The 15533-nt window shown below is 61.0% G+C and overlaps 1 protein-coding gene across 2 annotated transcripts in view; it reads left to right on the top strand.

The window, feature by feature from the left end:
• SHANK2 (SH3 and multiple ankyrin repeat domains 2) overlaps positions 1-12987 on the top strand; it is a 468460-nt gene extending 455473 nt beyond the window's left edge. For both annotated transcript variants that reach the window (XM_055580557.1, XM_055580558.1), the window contains 4 exons: positions 823-934; positions 1727-1747; positions 3143-5546; positions 12304-12987. In XM_055580557.1, coding sequence (XP_055436532.1) covers positions 823-934; positions 1727-1747; positions 3143-5546; positions 12304-12874 — 3108 coding nt within the window. In that variant the 3' untranslated portion in view covers positions 12875-12987. The remainder of the gene's footprint in view (positions 1-822; positions 935-1726; positions 1748-3142; positions 5547-12303) is intronic.
• Positions 12988-15533: the final 2546 nt, after the last annotated feature.

Here is a 15533-nt window from a genome sequence, read left to right on the forward strand (position 1 = left end):
CACCTTTCTTAATGACACCCGTGAGTGTCGTTAATTTGATGTGCTGATTTCCTGTAATACACGTTAATGGTAACAGGATGTTCACGCTGCCCCCCCATCTCAGGCCCTCCGGGGGCGACTACCCTTCGTGGTAGCCCCACACCCACCCTGTCCCAGAGACTCCAAGCCCAGCACCGGCGAGAGAGCAGGGCCGGCCGGGCGGAGCCCAGAGCCCGGGGAGGTGGGGTCTCAGAGGAGCAGACCCCTTAGAGCTCGCGCCTAGGTGTCCTTGGGGCTCTAATCCATCTGTGCCCTGAGTCGCCCTCCAATGCCTCCGGGTGGGGGCCGGCCAGCAACCTCGGCTTTGCAATCCAGAAGCTGCAGGCGGGGTGGGGGCCGGCCAGGGGATCTGCTCCCTGTGCAAAGGAGGGGCGTGCCGGGCTCCTCCCGGGCCGGGGGAGAAGGGCAGGGCCTCCGCGGGTCCCACACGCTCGCTCGCTCCACACCACACTCAGTGGGCCCTCCACCACGGCCACTGCCGTCTGCTGCCCTCGGAGGCAGACGTGGCCAGGTCCAGTGCCCAGCGCCGGATGCTGTTTCCTCCAGGACATGCGTCCTGGCCCTTCTCTCACTCAGTCGACGTCAGGCAGACCTTGGCTCCACCAAGCAGGGGCCACCAGGGTTTTGAGGGCAAGTAGGGCCCCCTTCTGGGTCCTGGATGCTCAGGTGCTCCCAGGACAGCTGGGGGAAGCCAGGTGGCAGGGCTCCAAGGCCAGGGCACCATGTCTGCCGGCCATGATGGAGGCTGGTCCACTACGTCTCACTTGGCTCTCTGATTTGCAGTCCGTGTATGAACGCCAGGGCATTGCCGTGATGACGCCCACTGTCCCCGGGAGCCCGAAGGGCCCGTTCCTGGGCCTCCCTCGAGGTACAATGCGAAGGCAGAAGTCAATAGGTAAGCAGCACAGCTGCACCCACAGAGGTGGCCCTGGGCCCTCAGTGGGGCCCCTCGCTGACCCCACGCCTGCCCACTGGAGGGCAGGCCCCCAGTCTCACCCCCGGGAGCCCCTGACCCTCTGAAACTTCCCTGTCCTCTGGAGTCCAAATCCAAGATGACCTCCGACCTCACAAGCCAAGTATCCATGATGATAGCAGCAGGGGGAGAGTCCACAGTCCAGACGGGGTGTGGCGGTGGGCAAGCGAGGTTCTGGGATCCCCTCACCCCCACCCCGCATGGTGAGTGACCGGCAGGGTGGGCCCATACCCCCACGAATGGCCACGGCTGCGTTCTGGGGTACACTCAGTGGACACACTGCTTGGGGTGGCCGGGCCGGTGTCTCGCTTCCTGGGGGGACAGTACTGTGGGGGGAGGGGACTGATGCCATCTTGTTGACATCACATGCTTCCTACCGACTCGGTTCCGAGCGAGGTCAACTCGACCCCCTAAACCCAGCCCCTGTGTGTGACAGTCCAGCCCTGCCTCTGCCGCGTGAATTCCCAGAGGCCCTCCGGCCACCTGCAGACACTGGGCGTGTCCAGCACCGAGGGCTGCGGCCAGTGGTGCTGTGGCTAGTTTGAGGGGGGCCGAGGCAGGCAGGACCTGAGTGATGAGGGACGGCGGAGGTGGCGTCTGCGGGTCCTCAAAGCCCCCCGCCCCGAGGAGCTCGGGGCCCCGCAGGGCGGCGCGCACGCCACCTCCTGCCCCGGCTCTCGAACTGGTCAATAACAATCGATTTCCTCCTGTCAGACAGCAGAATCTTTCTATCAGGTGAGTGGACCTTACAGTTTGGAGTCTGTAACGTGAATGTAACGGTTCCCTCCATAAGGCGTATTCGTAAATCACTCCTTGGAGGCACACGGGGCCAGGGGCCATGTCCCTGCCTGCCGGGATGCCCTCCCAAGAGCCGTGTGAGATTTGGAATACCCTTATGGGGCAGAAGTTTCCTTTGGGATACGCTACTGGAGTCTGTCCTGGGAGCTTCTTTGATTGAAGTTCTCCATTCCGTTACCGCTTTGAAAACCCTGCATGGCCCCCCATCGGGATCCGCATACCTGTCTCTCCGCGTCTGCCTCCCGCTTCCCAGGTCCAGAGTGCGTCCTGGTGATGTTTTTTATATTTTGAACTGTCGGAAAGAACCTGGAAGCCCACCTAAAGGGCACCCCGGAGCTCTGGGCCTCAACACGGCCATCTCCCCCGCGGGTCCCCAGGACCCTCTCACCCAGCCCCACAGGCTTCATTCGGCCCAGCCGTGAGTGGGGACCTCATGACGGACCCCCAGTCGTGCAGTCGGACCATGATGAGCGGGGACCGTGGTGAACCGCCAGGCCTATCAGCCCAGCCCAGAGGGTCTCAGGACCCAGAGGGGCTGTGTTCGCTCGGGATGCTACTCCTGGGGTCCTGGTTAGAAGGTCAGGGCTGACCAGCCACCCTCCTCGGGGCCCAGGAACTCCAGGACCCTTGGGGGGCCCAGATAAGTCAGGCAACAAAACGGGCCGCTGTCGAGTGGACGAGGCCGCCCCAGGGACCGCGGCCCCTTCTGCCTCCCTCAGCCGGTGCGGCAGCTGGTGTGGCCTTTCCTCTCGCCTCCATTGGGCAGCTTCACAGCCTCAGTCCCAAACCCCAGAGTGCCTCCCCGGGCACCCTGGCCAGGTCTGAAGGCATAGAAGCCCCCTGATACCAGCTGCCCCATCCCCCCCACCCACACGCACACACATACATGCAGTCCCAAGAAGTGGGACACCCTCACCGCCCCAGGTCACACCGCTGCCCTGGGGAACTTGGAGGGTCGTGCCCAGGGGGCAGACAGCCCCCATGCCCACATCCTCATCCCCCAGGTCCGTGGACAGGAAGGCCGGGGCGTTCTTCTGGCCTCCAGCCGCTTCTCCCAAGTTGCGGACGGCCCCGGGGAGACAGACAGAACAGCCCGCAGACAGGACTCAGCAGCACGCACTCTGGGCCTCCCAGTCCCTGTCCTGTGTCTGGCTCAGAATGGGCCACGTGACCTCTTGACATTGTGGCTTGTGTGCTGTGTTCCGTGAACAAGTGTGCATCGTGATTCCTTGTGAGTTTGGAGGAGACTTAACGTGTCACACCACCCTCAGAGCATCGCGGGGCTGTCTGTCCTCACCGTGATGTAAACTTAAACCTGTGTTCTACTTGTAGGGATAACGGAGGAGGAGCGGCAGTTTCTGGCCCCGCCAATGCTCAAGTTCACCAGAAGCCTGTCCATGCCGGACACCTCCGAGGACATCCCACCCCCACCGCAGTCAGTGCCCCCGTCTCCGCCGCCACCCTCCCCCACCGCCTACAACTGCCCCAAGTCCCCAACTCCACGAGTCTACGGGACAATCAAGCCAGCGTTCAACCAGAACCCCGCTGCCAAGGTGTCCCCGGCCGCTCGCTCCGACACGGTGGCCACCATGGTGCGGGAGAAGGGACTCTACCACAGGCGGGAGGTCGACCGCTACTCCCTGGACTCCGAGGACCTCTACAGTCGCGGCGCCGGCCCCCAGGCCAACTTCCGCGGCAAGAGGGGCCAGATGCCCGAAAACCCGTACTCCGAGGTGGGGAAGATCGCCAGCAAGGCCGTGTACGTGCCGGCCAAGCCCGCCCGGCGGAAGGGCATGCTGGTGAAGCAGTCCAACGTGGAGGACAGCCCCGAGAAGACGTGCTCCATCCCCATCCCCACCATCATCGTCAAGGAGCCCTCCACCAGTAGCAGCGGCAAGAGCAGCCAGGGCAGCAGCGTGGAGACCGACCCGCAGGCCTCGGAGCAGCCCGGCCAGCTGCGGCCGGACGACAGCCTGACCGTCAGCAGCCCCTTCGCCGCCGCCATCGCCGGGGCCGTCCGCGACCGCGAGAAGCGGCTGGAGGCCCGGAGGAACTCCCCGGCCTTCCTGTCCACGGACCTGGGGGACGAGGACGTGGGCCTCGGGCCGCCCGCCCCCCGGGCGCGCCCCTCCAAGTTCCCCGAGGAGGGCGGCTCCGGCGAGGAGGACGGCGCGGAGCCGCTGTCGTTACCGGCGCCCCGGGAGCCCGAGAACCACTTTGTGGGTGCGGGCGAGGCCGGAGCTCAGGGTGAGGCTGGCAGGCTGCCGAACGCCCCGGGCCAAGCCAAGGCGCCGGAGGGCAGCCCCGCGGCGCCCCCCCGGAGCATCAACGTTGCCGGCCCCGAGAACTACGTGCACCCACTCACCGGGCGGCTGCTGGACCCCAGCTCGCCGCTGGCCCTGGTGCTCTCAGCGAGGGACCGGGCCCTGAAGGAGTCCCAGCAGGGCCCCAAAGGGGAGGCCCCCAAGGCCGACCTCAACAAGCCTCTCTACATCGACACCAAAATGCGGCCCAGCGGGGAAGCGGGCTTCCCTCCGGTCGGCAGGCAGAGCGGGCGGGGGCCCCTGCGGAGGCAGGAGACGGAGAACAAGTATGAGTCGGACCCAGGCAAGGAGCGCAGGGACGACAAGAAGGGCGTGCTCGTCAGCATCGTGGACGCCTCCCAGCAGAAGTCCGCCGGGCTGCTGATGGTCCACACGGTGGACGCGGCCAGGCCGGAGGACTTCCTGCAGGAAGAGGACGAGAAAGCCGACCTGGAAACGCAGCCAGACCATCCGCCATCCGAGGCGCCCGAAGGCGCCCCCGAAACCGAAGGTGCTTTCCCGACCCCCGCAGGCCCTGAGCCCGCAGCCGCCGCCGCCACCGCACCCGGCAGGACCATCGTGGCGGCGGGCTCCGTGGAGGAGGCGGTGATCCTGCCGTTCCGCATCCCTCCCCCGCCTCTGGCATCCGTGGACCTGGACGAGGATTTTATTTTCACAGAGCCATTGCCTCCTCCCCTGGAATTTGCCAATAGTTTTGATATCCCCGATGACCGGGTTGCTTCTGTCCCCGCTCTCTCAGACCTGGTTAAGCAGAAAAAAAACGACACCTCCCAGTCCCCTTCCTTGAACTCCAGCCAGCCAACCAACTCCGCAGACAGTAAGAAGCCGGCTGGTCTCTCAAACTGTCTGCCCGCCTCATTCCTGCCGCCCCCCGAAAGCTTTGACGCCGTCACGGACTCTGGGATCGAGGAGGTGGACAGCCGGGGCAGCAGCGACCACCACCTCGAGACGACCAGCACCATCTCCACGGTGTCCAGCATCTCTACCCTGTCCTCCGAGGGCGGGGAGAACGTGGACACCTGCACAGTCTATGCAGACGGGCAAGCCTTTATGGTTGACAAACCCCCAGTACCTCCCAAGCCAAAAATGAAGCCCATAATCCACAAAGGCAACACCCTCTACCACGACGCGCTGCTGGAGGAGGACGTGGACAGCTTCGTGGTCCCCCCACCTGCACCTCCGCCGCCGCCTGGTGGGGCCCAGCCCGGCCCCACGAAGGTCATCCAGCCAAGGACCTCCAGGCTGTGGGGGGACGTCTCCGAGGTCAAAAGCCCGATTCTCTCAGGCCCAAAGGCGAACGTGATTAGTGAGTTAAACTCAATCCTGCAGCAAATGAACCGAGAGAAATCTGCAAAGCCGGGGGAAGGACTGGACCCGACGCCAGGAACCAAGCCCGCCGGCCTCGCCCCCAGGTAAGTGCCCTCGACGGGCATTCCTCGTCCAGCGCTGACCAGGAAGTGCCCCGGGGAACAGCGGCACTCCCGAAGCAGACGCCAGGAGGGCGCGCCTGGAGCCAGCCACGTTGGCCTCCTTTCTCCCGGCCTGGACTCGGTGCCGTGGTCCCCCTACACAGAGACGGGCCATGAGAACCGGCCACGCAAGCCGTCCCTGCTGTGGCTTCCAAGGAGGAGCCCTGCTGTCTCCTCCCACGTCCTCCAGATCTGCCAGAACCCCGAAGGGCCATTCTGGAACCCCCCTGGGAGGTTTCAGGGGGGGTGCCATCCAGGGGGCATGTGGGCAGCCGGTGGGCAGCGTGCGATCGAGGGTGTGTCGGGGGCTCTGCTCCCCTCCCCCGTGGTCTGAGGCTGGGGAGGGGCCAGTTCTGGACCTGGTGCCCCGAGTGAAGACCCCAGAGCCTACCTGAGCAGGGCGCGCATCGTGGCAGAGGAGCATGCAGTTGTGCCCGCATGGGCGCCCACAGTGTCTGGCAGAGCGTGAGGTCCTGCCTCCTTGGAACGGGGGACTCACACAGGGAGCTGCTCCCAGACCCAAGCCCCGGGGCTCTGCCAGGCCCCAACTCGAGCCCGCACCTCCCGCCCTCATTCTCTGTGCTCTGTGTCCCTCGCCCAAAACAAACCACTTCCCGGGTCCCCCGGGCGGCATTCTCCTGTCCTCCGGCTGGTCTTTAGTCCCGCATTTCACTGTTGAAACTGACGAGGTCACTTTTCACACGCCTGCTGGGCAAAGCGTTTGACTCGAACACCCAAGTCCATCCATCGGCAATCCTGCAGGAGGGTGGGTCCCCAGAGCCATGACTTTGCAGCTCTCTTTCCATGTGGGTCCAGCAGGTCACATGGCTGGTTCACGGTCCTCCTCGGAGCGCTGACAAGCCAGCATCCACAGAGAGACGCACGCCGACCAGCACCCTTTTTAGGGGCCTCATTGTTAACTATGGCATTCAGAGTCCTTACAGGATCCCCACTTCTGGGAGACGCGTGGACACACACGTCTTGAGAGGCACACACTTAAGTCTTACACACTTGAGAAGCACCAGGAAATGTCGTGGAACAGCGCCGGTCTTTAGTTGCTAGGTTATGTGAAAATACAACAATCAAGATGCTTTATCTCTTTCACCTTTGACAAAAGCCTTAGATGTGGGTGAATAATGTTTCTAACAGCTGCTGGGGAGCAGGTGGTAGTGACGCTCATTTCTCGGAAGGGACGATGGAGACGCCGAGAGGCAGGCAGCCTGTCCACAGGCACAGGCAGCGGCGGGCAGAGCCAGGCCAGGCCGAGGGCTTCTGACCGGCGCTTCCGTCGCAGTGACGTCCGCGGTACGGAAGATGTAGAAGGCATCTTCTCTGGGCAGTGTGGGAGGCTGTGTGCTCTGCAGGACACTGCCCCCGGAGGCCAGGGCCTCTCTCAGTGGCATCCAGACTGCTGGCCTCCCCCGCCCCTCTCCTGGCTGGGTGAGCTGCTCAGGGCTCATGGCAGAGGGGTCTCAGCGGCAGGCATCCCTTGGGCTTGCCTGGGTGGGAGGGGACTCAAAGCAGAGGTCGGCTGGTAGAGTCCTGATGGACTTGAAGGGTTCAGGCCCTGCCTGTGATCGACCCCACGGTCTTTTCTATTATTTATAACCCGGTGCCCACACGGCATGAGCAGTCACTGACATCTACGCATGCCCAGATGCAGGACTCTGGGCAGCACGGGCCCAGAGGCAGGGCCTGAATGCCTTCCCTGGGTGCAGACAGGAGAACCGGTTGGCCTTGAGCCCTCAGCTGGAAGGCACAGTAGCAGACCTTCAGCCTGGGGAGCTGCCTCAGGGTTCCACTTCTCCGTTCTCCTGGAGCCGTGGATCAGCCTAGAAGGAGGGTCACCCAGCTTAACGCCCGCAGGGCCGAGCTTACCAGGGCGGGGCTCTTCTGAGGCCTCTGGAGCCCCTTGAGTCCAGTTGATGCCTGGAGGTCTTCCGTGCATGTCTGATGACTGAGAACCTGCAGGGCAGTCCCCAGGCGTCTCCGCAGCCCATCCCCGTGACCTCCCGAGGGGCTCTCTGCAGGTCCATAGTCAAGGTGCCCTGGGCCCTCGGGAGCTGATCACTCCGTGTGTGCCAAGCACCATGCCAGGCCCCAGGATTCCTTGCTGAACAAGGAAACATCCAAAGTCTCTGCCACTTTGAAGAGCTACATTCTTAAGGGGGAGCGGATATGAAATAACAAGACAAACCCAAAGCACACGGCACCAACTACAAAGGGATGAAGATGTCCTAACGGGTCATGACAACGGGCAGGGTGGAGGTGACCCTCCTCAAGGAAGTGGCATTTGAACCACCTGAGATGCAGCTGGGCAAAAACCCGGGAGCAGAGCATCCAGGCACTGGGACCAGCGAGCACGAAGCTGGGGGGCCGGAAGGCGTCCTCCACCCGGAAGAAACTGGCCAGCGCAGAGGGAGGGGCTGTGTGGAGGGTCTCCGAGCATCTCGCGTGCCAAGGGGAAGGGCTGTGTCTAAGTGGTGGCAGCCCTCGAGGACTTGAGCAAAGGCTTGGCACAACCTGACTTTTTGTTTCGTGAAGCTGACCCAGCAGCTGTTTGGTCAGTGGGCCACAGTGACGCAGGGAAACCCGGGAGCAGACCCACGTGCAGTCCCTCTGAAGACCCCAGGTAGATGAGAGTCTGACACATGCACTTTGACCTTAAACAGAGGGGCTTGCGCCAGGAGGCCAGCATTGTTTTAAAGCAAGACAGCTCTGCTTTGTCTGCACTCTCATGGGAGCGGAAGGTCAATGTGGGTTTGGCTTTCGTTCTCTGGCCTTTGGGAGGAGGATCAGAACCGTGAGTGGATGCTTGCAGGGGACCCCACTGGCTTCCATCCAGGGGGTGCGGCATTGGTTGACTCTCCAGGAGCCCCTCTGGATCCCCTCACTCTTCTGGGTCCTCCGGAAGAGCCTGGGACAGGCCTTCACCTCCCGGAGGCACCGATGGAGCTCCAGGTCCTCCGGGGGAGGTGGGGTTCAGGCTGCCTGTTGGGGTAGCACTGCCCAGTTCCCAGGGGGTGCCCGCCCTGAGCACCCACACCCACTGCCTGGCCCGGCCGATGCTTCCAGCTTCTCACTGGGCTCTCGGCAGTATCATCCTGAGAGCCTCTTGGTTTCAAAATAAATCAGTTTGGGTTGTTAAAAAATTATCTCTGCCCAGCTGGTCCCAGAGCACAGACTTCGGAACTGACTCGATAATGGAAGCCGCTTAATGGCACTTTCATCACCTCGGTGCCGTCACGGAGGTTTTATCATTTCACGGCAGCAATTGAAATGTTAAGGGAGCGTCAGTGACTGAAGTTGTGGGTAATTAGGTGAACGCGCGCTGCCTCATCTCCTCACACACGGCACGCAGAGAGGCTGTTCTGGTCCGGCTGCAGCATCTCATCCTTCAAGTGCCATCCGCAATCCAGCCTGGACGCCAGGACTCCTCAGCCAACGTGTGTCGGGGGTTGGCCACTGCCCCCTGAAGACCGGGCGCTTTCTCGACCTGCCCAGGTGTGTCGGAGGGGCCGGTGAACCCGAGGCAGCCTCGTGGCCCCCACGTCTGGCTCCATCTGCCGGCCTGGCCAAGTCACGTGACTTCCTGACCTGGGCCGCCAGCTGCCCACATCCATGCTCCACCCCAGTTCACTCCACGGTTTTCAGGAGGACCCCCACACGGGCCAGGCCCAGGACGCAGACCTGCCAGGGTCCTCGTGGCCACCTTCCCGGTCTTTTTGGCACCCAACCTTTAGAAATGTTAATGAAGACAGAACTTAGACCAGTTTGGAAGTAAGCGCCGTTTACACGCACGACAGGGATTCATTCCACAAACTCGAGAGTAACCACACAGGACGCAGGGGGCCAGCGGGGCATGCTGGCGGGAGGCTGTGCGGAGAGGGCTCAGAACTCCGAGGCCGCCTCGCTGGGCAGCCTCTGGCCCACAGCCAGCCACTGTCCAGGGGCCGGACCGCATCTGTAAACACGATGAAAAGGCCCCTGAGCACTGGCTTCCCCTTCCCCAGCCAACTTGTGCTGACTGATAAAATAACAGCGCGTCTCCGAGTGTGTCATTAACTCCTGATTTCTGTTTTAATTCTCATGTTTCCATATGGATTGGACTGAAGAGGCAGGATAGAGAGCAATAATCCAAGAGAGGGCGTGTGTGCGTGAGTGTGTGTGTCTCTGTTTCTAAATCGGGGCAACAGATTCTTGTGTGTTCCACCCGGGAACCCAGTGGTTGCTTAGCAACGAAACGGTCTCCGCAAGCAGGAGATCCAGTGAATAATACCCGTCTGATTAACTGAGAGTAAATCAAGCCACTGAGGAGGAGGGCAGGATGGACCAGCCCCGGGCAACCTGCACGCAGCGCCGCGAACGCTCTGGTTCCTCTTTTCCGTAGCGACGCCCCATGGGGCTGTGGGCAGGCCGCAAGCACAGAGCCGGGTCTGACGCCCCCTTTATTAGCTGCCAGCCTCTCAACCCTCAGTGCGGACTTGACGCAAAGCACGGCCTCCCTGAGCAGGCGTGCGGATCGCTGCCTCCCAGGCTGCGGAAGACAGAGGGCAGCCGGGAGCCCGGGTCTGGGTACCAGCAGGGAGCCAGCTTCCGGGCCCACACAGGGAGGCCTATGTCCCCCTCTCAGCACCCTCCTGGTCTCACAGGGCAGATGTGTGAGCTTCCCCAGCTGAACACGCAGAGTCAGGCCCCTCTGATGTTCTCCTCTGGGCAGCTGTACACTGCCCGCCCCGCTCTGCGGCCAGAGAGGGCCTAGCGTCCGGGCCTCCGCTTTCATCTCATCCATCGAGAGAAGCTGCTTTTTTTTTTTTAATTGTCATTAATTTTGCAGTGTTGTCTCAACCCATTCCCTCTTGTCGTTTCCATCTGCTCCCGTGACGGGTGGTAACAGAAGAGGGTCGTGCTGAACAGACGTAAGTGCTGCGTGCAGAGCCCCCTTCTCTCTGGAGTGCTGTCCTGTCTCCCGGTCTCACTGCCCACCCGTGGGTCTGCTTCTGACAACGCGCACGGCTGCCTGCAGAGCCCTCTTTCTAAAGAGCATCCCAGCTACCTGGGAATGGCTGGGGTGTTCCCCAAGGGAGGGTGGTGCTCACGCCCACCCTCTGGCTCAGAGAGACCCACGGGTAAGTGCAGCCTGGGTCTAAAGAGCTGCTCTCACCAGGGGATTAATGTGCCTCCTGGAGAAGGCAATGGCAACCCACTCCAGTGTTCTTGCCTGGAGAATCCCAGGGACAGGAGAGCCTGGTGGGCTGCCGTCTGTGGGGTCTCACAGAGTCGGACATGACTGAAGTGACTTAGCAGCAGCAGCAGCACTTGACAAAGCCAGCGAGCAAGGCCACCTCCGGGCAGGACGGCCCCGGCAGGGCCGCAGGCGCAGGAGGCAGCGTGCTCCTGTGAGATGCTCACCCGCTGCACAGAAGGCCCTCTGTCCCCGGAAGGTCCCGCTGGGTGGAGCTGCTCCACCCCTGCTCGGATGTCCCTCCAGCTGCCTGGCTGCCATGTCAAAGTGGTTCCAGTGAGCCTTCCCCCAGCAGAGGGGAGACAGGCCCCTCAGTGGGGACCGCAGTGCATCTTCTGGTCCAGCCCAGGCCCCAGAATCTGCAGGCGTCTCAGATCCTTGCCGTGTGCACAGCACACCTCTCCCCATGACTGGGGTCTGGGAGCGGGGGGCCGGGGGGGTCTCTTGCTCCCTGCCTGTGACGCCCTGGACCAGCAGGGCTCCCATTTTTTCATTCTGAGTGGTGGGGGCGTCATCCTTAGAGGCCCTCTGGGGCCGCCCTGCCCTGCTGGCACCCAGGACACCAGTGCAGCCAGTAACCGAGGCCCGTGGAGGCTCTCGGCAGGGTCTCCTGTGTGCAGCATCCAGCCCTGGAGCCCCTGGCCCTCCAGGGAACCGCACTTGAAGCCCTGGGGATGGATGGGGGTCCCAGCTGCAGGCATCGCCTGGGCCACGGAAATGCTTCTCCCCAGGACAGGGTCAAAGCCCGAGTCCGGCACAGGCCCCACCTTCAGACCACGTGCAGGTTCCACGCTTGATGCAGCACCCAGTGGGGAAGGGCCAGGAGGCTGAGAGGCACCCTGTGACCCACTGGCCGCCTTACTCACACACACACACACACACCCACACGCAGGGCAGAGAGAACAGCCAGCCACACAGCAACAAAACAGGGCACAGCCAGACTGGGCCCCGACCCCGACCCTTTGATCAGACAGGGCAGAGCCCACTACCACCCCCGGGAGCTGTGGGGGGGTCCCACTATGCAGCGGCCGGCCTGCTTCCCTGGCCTTTCATCGGACAGGGTAGTGCCCACGACCACCCCGGTAGCTGTGGCAGGTCCCACTATGTAGCGGCCGGCCTGCTAGGCGCCCTTCCCTGCCCTCGTCCCGTGAAGCCAGAAAGCCTCAGGGCTGACAGGCGATGAGGAAAGGTCTCCTAACAGGTGCCGCACCTTCCTGCTGAAAAAGACCCCACTCCTCAGGCGGCGTGGTGACGTAGCAGGACGGGGTTCTGGCCACCCCCGCCCCTCTGTGCCCACCCACGCCTGGCCTGGCAAGGCATTTGCTCTCTGCCGACACGCTGGCCCTCAGATGCCCTGCTGTGGTTTAGGTGTCTCCGTTTCTCTCCCCAGAGACCAGGTCCTCGTCTGCTTTGTGGTCAGACTTGTAACAGTTTTCTCTGTTGCTGCCGTTTCAGAGGCCCCGAGGTCATAAGCACCGTCTCAGGTACACGGAGCACGACGGTCACCTTCACCGTCCGCCCTGGGACCTCCCAGCCCATCACCCTGCAGAGCCGGCCCCCGGACTACGAGAGCAGGAACTCAGGACCCAGACGCGCCCCCAGCCCTGTGGTCTCGCCAACAGAGCTGAACAAAGAGGTCCTGCCCACCCCGCTGCCTGCCGCCACTGCGGCCCCCTCACCCACCCTTTCGGATGTCTTCAGCCTTCCGAGCCAGCCCCCGCCCGGGGACCTGTTTGGCTTGAACCCAGTGGGACGCAGCAGGTCGCCGTCCCCCTCCATCCTGCAACAGCCAATCTCCAATAAGCCTTTTACAACTAAGCCTGTCCACCTGTGGACTAAACCCGACGTGGCAGACTGGCTGGAAAGTCTAAACCTGGGTGAACATAAAGAGGCCTTCATGGACAATGAGATCGATGGCAGCCACCTCCCAAACCTCCAGAAAGAAGACCTCATAGATCTGGGCGTGACTCGAGTCGGGCACAGAATGAACATAGAAAGGGCTCTCAAACAGCTGCTGGACAGATAAGGGTGGCTGCTCCTCACCGCCACAGACTCCTTGTTATAAATAGAGATGGGCTTGCACGGAGATGTTTGGATGGTGAGCGCCAACCCCGTTCCGTGGGCTGGTCTCCTGGGGACCCAGAGAAGCATGTGTGTCCGTGGCGTGGCTGAGCCGAAGGCCCCGGCTCTCTGTGTGGGCTCCTTTGGGCTGTTTCTGTCAAAGAGGGGACCGGGGAGGGGTCCTTCCGAGGTGGAGAGGGATGCGTGTGCAGCCTGCCTCCTGCGTGCCGGCGACCTCGCCGCGCCTGGCCCGCGCGGGTGCCATGCTCCAGCAGGCGGGCGCCCCTGCACTCTAGACACATACCTCCCACGGCCTCCCTGCGCGCCCAGCGGCCCCCGGCCTGGCGCCAGGGCCCTCCTCCATCTGCGGCCTCTCGAAGGCACGCGGTGCTCACGCGCTCCTTTTCTTTCCTGGACGTGGCTCCCAGCGAGATGCCCACAGATGTGCATACCCGGTGCCCTTTCTGGAAGGTGGAGAAGCGTCTCCCCTTTTCCGAGGATCCTTTCCCGCCCCTCCGACGTGCACGCGTGCTTCTCTGGTCTGTTGAGGCTCTTGGCAGTGATGGGTTGTTCTGAATGGGATCGTGCCCAGCTTTGCTTAGCTTTACTTCTTTCTGCAAGTCTATTAGCATAATTCCAAAGTGGCCAAACAGATGTCACGTGGAGTTAGTTGAAGCACAAAGGAGGGAGGCCCGGCTGCCCGCGCGCGGCTCCAGGGCCAGTGTGCCCCTGGGTGGAAGCAGCTGTCAGCCACAAGCAGCTGTCCAGGAGCGTGGGAAGGGGCTTCTCTGCCTTTCAGCATTCTTTAAATTGAAAGGTGTGTTGAATTCTGCAGACCTCGGAGCAGGTGAGCATCCACTCTGACACGCAGGACGACACAAGGTCCGTGGTGGGCATGGCTGCTGCTGGATGCTGGGGGGTGGGGGGTGGGCCCGGCCCCTCCCAGCTCTGAGCCCCACCAAGGGCAAGCATCACTGCTGAGACAGCCCTTTCGTCCTCTGAGGCCAGGGAAGACGGTACTGAGGGGCCTTCCCCCTTTTCCTCTGAGTGTCCAGGAATCCCACCAGCTTGTCTTAATAGAACAACAGGTTTTCAGAAAACCCAGTGGGCGTGGCACACAGGACCCAGGGCGAGGGTGCAGAGACGAAGGGAGGGCTGAGCTGGGGGCTCGTGGGCGGCAGTCTGGCCGCGGGCAAGGCTCTCCTGGGCCTTGCACCCTCCATTCCCCCAGAGCCCCCTTCCTTGTGACAATACCTCTGATTTCCACGGGAGGTCGCAACCGGCACCCAAGTCACAGAACACCCAGTCAGGAGTCAGCACGTCCTCCCACATATGGAAGAATGTCAAGTTTTTGGCTTTTATTATGATTTCAGAACTAGCCTAGCCCATCTCTAATTATAAAAACATTATTTTTTTTTCCTTTTTTTCTTTATGCTCACAATCAAGTGTCTGATTAGGTCTGGAACAGCTCTAGAATGAACACGTAAAATTTAGCAATTTAAAATCTTTCTTTACTGCAAGTTTAAATAGTTGTACAGATAGTTTATAAGCACAATATTTTAAGGAAAAAAAAAGTGGCCGGTCTACTAGGCAGCCTTTGTGCCACTTCAGTGCTAGAAAGTTAAAGGAAAACCAACTTTTGTGATTTAATACTACTATTTCTGTGGAATAATTATAAAAGTACGACCTTTTTAAATCAACCTTATTGGATGCATCGGAACCAGCAGAGCTGTGCTATATTTTCTATCTTTGCTAGAACTTCAACATCGAAGGACAATTATTTCTTCAAAAGTGGTTGTAATTCATAATGCAGCAGTTTTCTGCAAAAACACACACACTCACCACACACACAGTTTTTCCAGCCACATGTCCCTGAATTGGAAATTGAGTTTGGGGCCTTCTGTTCCAAAACCTGTTGCAGGTCAATCTTGGTATTTGAATGAAGTCAATTTAATATTAAGGTGTTTTACTTCCATGTACTTTCGATTTTTCCATCATGAAATGACTATAACCCCATAGAAGTTTCAAGCCAAGATACTACGGGTGGCCTGCTAAGGCTGCCGACAGTTCGGAAAGCGTAAGATGGTGACTTGGCCCTTATCTGTCTTCCATCTGGTGATGTTGCGAAACCCAGTAAGCACAGCGCCCCACCACGGCTCGTTTCTCCTTTGCCGGTCTCACCTCTCTGCTCAGTGCCAGGCAACACGCTAGACAGGATGAGAGTGAAAGGAGCCTCGGGCAGATGGTACCCAACGGCAGCGTGGGGCGTTGGGGTTGTTGGACGTGGGCAGCCAGGAGGTGAGGCTCGGCTGCTACTCCCTTTCTTAGAGAGACTTCCGAGTCACATGCAACTGACCAGAAGCAAGCAAAGCTGACCGCGTTGGTGGTTCACACTGTCTCACTATAGAGAAGTAACAGGACCCATCAGAACCTGCACTGATCAACAAAACACGTTGCCAAGATGAATCGGTCTCTCTCTAGCTCTCTTCACCGGTTTTGCTACAGAAAGCAATAGTTCCTCATTTGACCCACCGCCCACTGTTCTCCCCCTTGAAACACATCAGGACCAGGCCCTACCCCACGCCCCTCTTCAATGGTGAAACAGATGTTAAACTGCTCATATA

The sequence above is a fragment of the Bubalus kerabau genome, chromosome 5 (assembly GCF_029407905.1).
Source record: "Bubalus kerabau isolate K-KA32 ecotype Philippines breed swamp buffalo chromosome 5, PCC_UOA_SB_1v2, whole genome shotgun sequence".
Lineage (NCBI taxonomy): Eukaryota > Metazoa > Chordata > Mammalia > Artiodactyla > Bovidae > Bubalus > Bubalus kerabau.